We start from the raw sequence: 9,714 nt of genomic DNA, 5'->3' as shown, positions 1-9,714 counted from the left end.
TCTGCATGTGATTTAGACTATGAAAGTGAAGTGTTGATTCTTGACAGGAAACTCTCTTAAATTTCACGGAGATGAGTTATACAGACACTAAGAATCCATGCTAGATAGAAATGTATGCTTTATGACGTGAAGCCAAATTCAGATATAAAGCCAAGTATAAGACATTTTACCAATATAATACATTAGCTGTTACTATGGGAATAGAAAAGAAACTTCAGTAGCTCTGGCCTTGTTAATTTCCATTTGGAGCCGCTGTTAATTTGGCTACATTACATATTGCAAACAAGGACCATAATGTTTGGATAGAACTTTTTATGCCCCCAAACTCAAGAAAATTAAACTGTATATAATGTTTAGTACAATCTTCATATGAGGAAGCAGAATACAGGTTAAATTACCATGCATAGGTCCCTAAAAGTGGGGAGGGGGGGTCTCATTAAGATCTTTGGTTACAAAACTCAGCAGGCTTAATGCATCCTCATGGGGACTCTCTTGCTTTATTTGGAGCCAGATAAAGCAGAGAAATAAAGTTTTTGAGTTCTGTCAAGATATAAAAATGGTGTTTCTTAAAGTTTGTATATTTTACCCCCATTTTTAAAAGATGTCTTGGATGACACCAACTATCCAATTACAAACATCAAGCTAATAAGACTGGTATTTTGGACTCAAATCATATTAAAAACACTACAGGAATTTTCTTATGCCCCAAAGTTGTATTTTGGCTTCATAACTGATTCTTGTGCTGCCTACTTCTAAATCAATGACTGTTAGCACCATGCAGCATAAATTCAAAGCATGTTTAAGATATGCTCTTGGAGAAGTTTCTTCAAATTCAAGGCTAATGTAATACAAAGAAAGCCTTTGTGGCATAAAACGCTGACAGCCTGAAAAAGGTGACACCCTTACGATGACAAATAGCATGACAGTTACAATTGCATTAAATTTTTAAAAGCATCATTCTAAAATTTTTAACCAATGGGCTTCAGATCCACTGGAACCCTTAAAACTGGGGCGGCATTCTGAATACAATGAATCATCAGAACAGCGCTAAATGAAACAACATATAATTCTAGTCTTAATGTGGACAAAGGCTCGAAAACTGCAGGATACACAAGACCCCCTTCCCCCACCCTCAGGCAGTTTGTTCTTCTCCAAATCAGAACTGCTGGGTTTACTCTTTCCAAATCTTATCTCAACCGGGTTCCCTGGGAAGGATATTCCACTATGAATACATCTGTCTCTCTTCCCTCCCTCTCTTTCCCTTTCTCCCCCAACTCCTTCTTTCCCTCTTCCTTCTCACTTTCCTTTCTTAAATGAATATTTACTTATTGCAAACCACCTAAGTACCAAGGGTGGTCCAGGTTCTTGGGAAACAGCAGTGATCCTGCCTGGGCTCTTGAGCAGTGGTTTTGCCCCCTCCCCGGAACTTCCTTTTACTATGGATAACATACTATGGATGCAAATTTGCATATCAGATGGCTTCTCCCCACAGCAGCAGCAGGTATGTCATGACGGTATCTCCAGGTAACTAGATGCAAATGTGTGTGTGTATGTAACGTGTGCAGGAGTGTGACGGGTCCACTTCTTTGAGGGCTTTCACATGTGTCATTTTGAGCTCCTCCTCCTCATTCCCAAGTGTCCAAAACAGTGTCCAGCACAGGGGAAGTCACGCGAAAGTAGCTGCTGAATGCACAGGCTATGGACAGTGGCCAAAGTCAGGGAGGGGTTGGCATACAGCCCTTCCCAGATGACTATTTCTGGTCTAGGGATTTTTTTTTATTCAAAGTGTCTCAACATATGTATCTTCAGATTCATCAGACAGTTTCTTTTTTCCTCTCCTTAATCAAGATCTACACTCAGAACTTTCGCTTACATTACTTCCTAAATCATCATCATCTTAAAATATCGACTGACAATATTGTTTCCTTCCCCCAAAACATCTGCATTGTAACGGGGAAGGGGATATTAAGAGCAAGCCTTTCTCACAACAATGGCCAGGAGGTGGTACCCCTAGCGCCTGACATTCCTGCCTCTTGGGAGCCTCCTGGGAGAAGGTTGTCCTGTCAGTTTCTAGTCTATACAGCGCAATGCTCAATGCCACGCATGCGCTCACATGCAATTCCAAATCTCGCAGCTAGTGGGGTTTCCAGTGCGAATATTTGTATTCCTGATCCTCGAAGTCTGATTACAGCTTCAGGTTTTGTCTCTCTGTAACTTTGATTATACTTTGCTTCATCCTCTGTAATCAAGCTCAGATTGCTTCGGATGCGTGACAGAACGAGCAGAAGGTGAGGACTGTGAGTGCGCGAAGAAAAACTCCCCTTCCCAGCCTTTGGGGGCTCCTTTAACAACTATCTGGAAGGAAAAAAAAAAAAAAAAGATTTCTTTTTTGGTACCTCAGCTCAGCAGGCTGCTCCTCTCCTGTGGCCAGATGCTGCACTCTCCGCCATTGTTAAATACTAATAGTGAAACTTAAAAGATGTACTCTTGCGAGACAACAGGTGGCCACTGCAACCCCGGGCTCTGATTGGTGGAAAAGGGCACAGGCGCCCAGTGGCCCGGAGAAAAGGCCTCCACTTCTGCGTTTCAAGAACCTGCTCGATGGGGTGTTGTCCTGATAATATCTCAGCTCACTGCCAATTTGTGCAACCCGCTGGGCCATTAGGGAGCGCCGCTGGGTTGTCAACGTTAAATGGAGACTCGGGAGAGGAGACCAAAGCTTTTTCAGGATGGGGGATTGGAGTCAACCCTGCGACAATGTAAGCAGTTGTTCCTTTCCTGAATACACACCGCTCTCTCACGCTGTCTCCAAACACCTGACTCTGCTAAGAGAAGGGCAAATACACAAACTTTCGCCTAATTAAAGTTTATTTTTTCCTGCTTGGTTCCAGAAAGATAACATTGGGCAAAGGTACAGACACAAGGTGTCACCAAGCCAGGGAGAATAGACGAAACGGAGAGAAAGTCCTGTGATGCTTGTCCGAAAAACTTCAGTCTGTGGGCCAGCAAAGTGTGAACAGGGATGAAAGTGTGAGTGAGTGTCAGCTAAAATATTTGTAAATTTCTCCCTTCCGGTTAGTTTCTAGATAACCAAATTGGAGAGGGGGGCAAATCTCACAGCCTCTCCCTAACGTTCTCGTCTGCTATAAAATCCCTTCCCTTCTGCCAAGGCTGAGGGCCAAACTCTCAAATGAACCCGAAGCAAAGTGGAGGGTAGGGACGTGGGAGTGGGGTGTAAGATGCAGCTTAAAGAAAGAGAAAGAAAGGAAGAGGGGCTGGGAGAGTGCAGTGTGAGGAAGTCAATCACCCAGAACCTTTTAGGAAAATAGGGACATTTTCTCTCCTAGAGCAGTGAGTGATCCGCCTAGATCCAGTTACTCAAATGCCTTTCGAATATAAACAAGAGCAAAGAAAACACGAAGAGAAGCGACACGAGCCTGAACTCCGGAGCTTCAGGTCTGCCTACCTGTGAAAGGTCAGGCCCCCACCCCCTCCCCACAGATGTACCCTGGCTCCCCGCTCTCGAGAGGTAATCGTGCAGGTGACCTGCTGGGTTAGGTACCTCTGAGAGGAAGGGGACACTCGCAGGGGAAGGCAGAGTGCCGTAGAGGGACCGGGGGACCCACGAGAAAGGAATGGGGGCGAGGAGTGGAAACCGAGGAAAAGAGCGGTGGTGGGAAGGGAGTGGACGGCGCGTGGATGCTGATGACTGCAGCCGGGGGACCCAGGGCAGCGGTGGTGGGAAAGGGGTCTGGAGGGCCACACCGGGCACCGGGCTGGCCGAAGCGGCCGAGGAAAGGAGGGGAGCGAGGAGCGCTCCGAGGCAGCGGGGACAAAGAGGACCGGAGAGGGAAGGGGGGCGCGGTGGGAAGAAGAGGGGCCCCGGAGAGGGGGAGACCGCCGGGCGGGCGACGGGGCGGGTGAGGGCTGCGCGAGGCGCAGGGTGAGCGGCGAGGGGCCGCGCGGGGCAGGGGCCGGCGGGGCGGGGTCCGCGCGCCCGGAGGCGGTCCGGGCCGAGAGCGCACCGGCGGGGCGGGCGGCGCGCCAGCTGCCCGCGGTGGGAGGGGCGGAGCGGCGGCAGCGCGGGGAGGGGACCGGCGGCGGAGGGAGGCAGGAGGGGGAGAAGGAGGGGAGGGGCCGGGCCCCTTGTCTCCGCGGCTCCTCTCCTCAGTCCGCCCGGGGAGGAGGAGGAGGAGCGCGGCCAGCCACCGCCGCCGCCGTCCCAGCCTCGCCCCGCGCACCTGAACTCGCCGCGCCGTCCCGGGCCCCCGCGCCGCGCCCCGCGCCCTGGGCCCCCGGCCCGCGCGCAGCGCTGCCTCGGTGCCCCGGCGGGGCGCGTCCCCCGGGCCGCCTCCCGCTCTCCCGCGGTTCGCGTGGCCGCGCCTTTGTGTGCGGCGGCCGCGGCTCCCGGGCTCCTTCGGCTCCAGGTCGCTGCGCCCCTCCGGCCCCGCGTCCCGCGCGCCGCCCCCGGGACAACCCCGGCCCGGCGCCCCTCGACGGTGGATCTAGCGGCTTCGAGGAGGCGGGCACCGGCCCCGGCGAGCCCTAGTACCGGCCCCGCGGCCCCGGGCCCGGCTCAGGCATGGATGTGAGGTTCTACCCCGCGGCGGCCGGGGACCCCGCCGGCCTGGACTTCGCGCAGTGCCTGGGGTACTACGGCTACAGCAAGGTGACCGGGCCAGGCTGGGGCCGGGGGGCGGCGGGGCGGGGGCCATCTCTCCATCCCGGGCGCGCCCAGCTCTGCCTGCTGCACTTTTCTCTCCCTACTCCACTCCTTTCCCTTTGCGCCTTCGTCTCTGTCCAACTCTCTCTCTCTACTCTTTCTGCCCCCTTCCCACCCCCCTTTTTGTCCCTCAGCCTGCGCTCCCCTCTCCCCTCCGCCTCTCCTCCCACTATCTCACTCCCCCACCCCCCACTCCGCCGACTCTCTTTGGCTGCCCCCAAAGAAGCAAGGAGCAGCCCAAGAACTGCAAGGGGGCACTGGCTTTGTTGTTGTTATTAGTAAACCCGATCGCAGGCTCCCTGAGTTTGGGGTGGAGGGGGGCAACTCAGGAGTCCTCGATCTCGTGGTCTGATGATCTCGCCACCCCCCTCCCAGTCCATCTCACCTCCCCCACGCCCCCGAGAGCTGGACTAGGGGCCGCTTAGCGAAGGAAAGGAACTAACTTTTGAGCGTGCCCTGGATGGGGGGAAGAGGGGGCCGGGAAGTGGTGGGACCCCCGCAGGTGGCCTTTGCTGCCCTCTCGCTGGGGCACTTTGGACCACGCAACGGAGGGGCCCGCTCTTCCCGGGTTAGCGCGAGTGGCTTCTCATCTTTCATTTTCTGGGGAGGGGTAAATTTGGCATTTCGGGGAGATCAGGGTTGGAGACCTCCACACCACGCCCTGGATCACCCCACCTCCTTCACCTCCCCCTGCGCCAACTTTGAGGACCGAGCATTTCAGGTGGCGGAAGGTGGATCTCTCGGAAGGGCAGCTGGCGCCGCGCGGAGCGGAGAGTCAGTGCGGGAGCCGGAGTCCTTGGGCCAGGGCAGCGCGGACTCGCGTTCTCCATCCTTCCTGAAGCCCCCAAGGCCAAGCTTTGGAGGAAACATCACCCCGAGGGCGATATTCAGAGAAAGAGCTGTGCCTTTTGAATGTGGTTTTTCTTTCTCCTTCCCACCCCTGCTCCTCCCTCCCCCACCCCCACCCCCCTTTTTCTTTCAAATCTCAGTTTGTTTATGATTGCTTGGATAACAGAGGAGGAAATAAAGAGCCTGCCGAAAGAAAGATGCTATACAAAAGTAATGAGTACATAGCAGGAAGAAGGGGAATTGTATCGAGGGAGGAACGGTTTGCAGTGCCCCGTGGCTGATGGAGGCTTCTGTCCTTCTCTATTTGTTTATACTCCCATCCGATCGCAACTCCAGTGCTGAAGTTCGTGAAAGACCATCAAGGTCTCTCTCCGTCACGCTTGTCCCCTATGTCGTCATCGTCCAGCTCTGCGCCTGGCACTGAGGGGCCTCCCAGCAAGTAGAGAAGGAAGGGACACTATTCAGTGTGTTTTAACGCTTTGGTGATGCGAGGGCGAGGCGGGGGCATTCAAGCTCTCCAAATTCCTGAGCTTTGAAAGAGAAGCAACAAAAAGCCCACCGAGGTAGCCAGAGTTACCGTTTAGTTTCTGTCCTCTGATTTTGGATTTACTCAGGTTATTCAATGCTTTAAAAAGTCCCCCATGTATGCTCAGTTAGGGACTCAGGCAGCCTAATTAAGTATGTAGTGTATCTGAGAATCCACCTAATTGTTCCAGTGGGGTATTATTTGTCTCCTTACAACTTAGCCTTGTGTATGCAAGCCTTGTCTAACTGGGCAGGCTCTTATTTTTGGAAGCCATTACCTTTCCTAATGTAACTACTTCTTTCTCTGATTTAAGATCAGCAACACTCCAATGACACCAAAATAGAAACCTTTTGTACTAATCCAGTCACTGCAATGCGTGGCAAATCTCTGTTCACTAGGATCCCAAGGGTACTTCAAGGGACCAGAGGAAATTGTGGGTGTTTTGTGTGTGTCTCTTTTTATTTTTTGAGAAAGGCTATTTGGAGTCAATTTAAACTCAGAACATTTTTTATTTCAGGGAGGGTCTAGAAAGCTTAAAAACAGACAATATTTATTGAAATGCTTGTTCACCTTCAGGAGTAGGGACGCAAGTTGGATTGCTGTCATATTTTCTTAAAGCAGATATTTGCCTGAAATAACTCGGTTTCATAGTAATTCTGCAATCTGTCATCTTAAGTGCTCTGTGTACCCAACTTATGAAAGTTAGCACTTAATATTGGTACAAATCAGATTGCCCTTATTTTAAGGGATGTTTGCATTTCATTCCTTGCAGATAAAAATACAAAAATCTTTCAATTGAGCCACGATACTATATTTTCCTACTCTTCATTTCATAAGTGAACAACCCAACTCTATTCCCTGTAATTTTTCTTTATGGAGAGAATGAAGGAGAAGAGGAAGTATTAACTTCATGGGTATAAAACAGCAAGTGCTAATTAAAGGTTTATAGCACTTCGTTTCATAGCTAACTTGTGTGTCTGAAGTGGCATTATTCAATACAGATTTATATTGAAAATGTAAAAACTAGCAGACAAAGGCATGCATTTATTTTATTTGAAAACATCTGTAATTATTAATCTCCAAAGACTTTAACTTTTAATCATATATATTATCTTTCTGGATGGGAAATGATGGCTTTCTAAGAAAGTCTGTTTCTGCCCTTTCTTGTTTTAACGACCATCTGGGAAACTTTAGAAGAAATACAGAGCCCTCTGCTTCAGGCTTAACAAGTGCAAAGTTAGCGCTTATCTTTAAATTTATTTACAAACCGTGAATAATAGGGTTTCATTCATTTCTCTCTTTAACAAATGACTAGAGTCCTTTGTATAAATTATATCATGTGCATTACCTTTACATTCTGTGAGTATATGGATCCTTTTTAAATGTCAGCGATCATGAAAGTGTGTAACTCTGTCTATGGAGAATGGATGAAAGAGTTTTGAGGGTTCAAAAGTCATTGCAAGTAGGAGAATAACTTCAAATAAAATATAGCCAGGATCATTAAAATCAGTTAATAATTCATGAACCAGCCACTGATGTATAAACTTAAAGTCATCTCTATTTCCTCAGGGCTAATTTCCATTTTAATTTCAAGTGGAAAATCTATTGTTTGAGCATTTCTTTTTCTGATGCAGCTAACTAATTAAACTAACACCTATATATATTTTTTTGAAAAAGGCCTTATCTTACTCAAGTGAATTAATGACCCATTGTCTATATATCTGGGTTTTTTTCTTTCTCCGGGTTCAATTTGTCTTCACCAGTAAGAAGATAATATGCAACATATCCATCAGCATGTTCAGAAGTCTGTTCCCCCTAAATAAACTGTTGTATTTAACGTGGGTGTAAGCAAGATAAAATCACACTGTGGGTTAATAATGAACTTGGACCCAACTCTAGTTACTTTTCTGCATGTTCTTAGGGCTTCCCTGCCCCCTTTCAAAATACCGCTATTGACTTCTTACCCTAGGTAGAATGGTCCTAACTGTTGTAACTCTATAGTCCCAAACATTCCTTTCTAATTACTATATGTGTTATCGATCACTCTGCTTAATTAAGACGCTCTGATGTGAACTCTTTTCCTCCACCTCATGGGCTTCTTCCTTACCTAGCTTGAAGAGTAGGAGGACCTGAAGGGTGATTTGTCATTGGTCTGTATCGGTGGAGACCATGGTTTAAATTGAGAACATATTGAGAGGGCAGGGGCGTATGACTGAAACTCTCTTTAAGTTAATATCTTGCACTAGCATAAGAACTCATGATTTCATTTATAGGTTCTAGAGTATGGGAGTATTGAACTTTGAGAGCAGATTGAGAGATTTTTCATGTCAGGTATTTAAATAAGATGTGGAAACCACGTTGTGAAGGAAATAAATTGTTTCTAAGGAACTTAAAGCAGGGGTCATAAACACAAAATGTCAATAGGGACATCTGGTTAACCTTCATGAAGCCAGGTGTTCTGGTTAAGTGGAGAACATGCCCCATTGAAAGGGGCGCCTTGCTCAGCATTATTAGATTTTTGTCATGCCAACATTTGACCCAGTATCTCCATATTCTGCATTTCTTTTTTTTCAAGAGAATGATAATCTGTTTTTTTTTTTTTTATGGGAAATAGTCTGAATTTTAAATACTGCAAATTAACAAACAATTGAAATCATTATGTAGTACTCTGAAGCATGCTCAACTTTTGTCTTGACAAACTCATAGGCAGATGAGAGTTCGAAATATCATTTTTTAATGTCATTTCTAGTTTATGTTCAACTCTGTGGGCAGTTCTACTGCAGTGCTCACCTACATGGATTGTTTATTTGAGTGAGTGGGGGATTAATCTAATCGTTTGGATTCTATCATTTGTTACTTTCATTGTCTCAAACCAATGGAATAGTTGTTATAGACCAGCATTTGGCAAACTGTATCCTGCAGGTCACATCTGGCCCCTTGACTGTTCTGCTGTGGTCTGCAAGTTAAGGTTGGTCTTTGCATTTTTAAATGGTTAAAAGAATTTGAAAGAAGTATAATATTGGATTGGCCAGAAGTTCGTTTGGGTTTTAAGTAAATTGGTACAGAAAGTCCCAAGTGAGCTTTTTGGCCAACCCAATATTTTGTGACTGTGAAAACTACATGAAATTGACTTTCGTGTTCCATAAATAAAGTTTTATCGAAACACAGCCCCACTCATTTGTTTACATCTTATCTGGGAGGTGGGCTGCTTTGATGCCGCAGTGGCAGAGATGAGTCATGGTGACAAAGACTGCATGGCTTGCAAAGCCTGAAGCATTTGCTGTTTGCCCCTTTATAGAGAAAGGTTGCCAACCCCTGTTCTAGATAATTAGTCCACTGATGGTGCCGTAATCTTCCTGTGTTCCAAGCCAAGGCAGCAGAAAGGAAATCAAGCTGGTCTAACTGGAAAGATGTCTATCTCAGAGAATGTTTCTGGAAATGGTTCTAGAACAGTGGGGTCTCAGCCCTGCCTTCGGTCATGGTTATGTAGGAGGAAGCTTGTAGAAGATACTGAAACTTAGCCTTACCCTGCTGCTGCAGCTAAGTCGCTTCAGTCGTGTCTGACTCTGTGCACCCCATGGACGGCAGCCCACCAGGCTCCCCCGTCCCTGGGATT

The 9,714-nt window shown here is 47.7% G+C and overlaps 1 protein-coding gene across 2 annotated transcripts in view; it reads left to right on the top strand.

The window, feature by feature from the left end:
* Window positions 1-4,488: 4,488 nt before the first annotated feature.
* The window catches only part of TOX3 (TOX high mobility group box family member 3), a 121,453-nt gene continuing 116,227 nt past the window's right edge, over window positions 4,489-9,714 (top strand). For both annotated transcript variants that reach the window (XM_061387180.1, XM_061387178.1), the window contains exon 1: window positions 4,489-4,669. In XM_061387180.1, coding sequence (XP_061243164.1) covers window positions 4,583-4,669 — 87 coding nt within the window. In that variant the 5' untranslated portion in view covers window positions 4,489-4,582. The remainder of the gene's footprint in view (window positions 4,670-9,714) is intronic.

The sequence above is a fragment of the Bos javanicus genome, chromosome 18 (assembly GCF_032452875.1).
Source record: "Bos javanicus breed banteng chromosome 18, ARS-OSU_banteng_1.0, whole genome shotgun sequence".
In the NCBI taxonomy this organism is placed as follows: Eukaryota; Metazoa; Chordata; class Mammalia; order Artiodactyla; family Bovidae; genus Bos; species Bos javanicus.
Note: the sequence above shows the minus strand (reverse complement) of the source record. Positions and strands in the feature narration are given on the sequence as shown.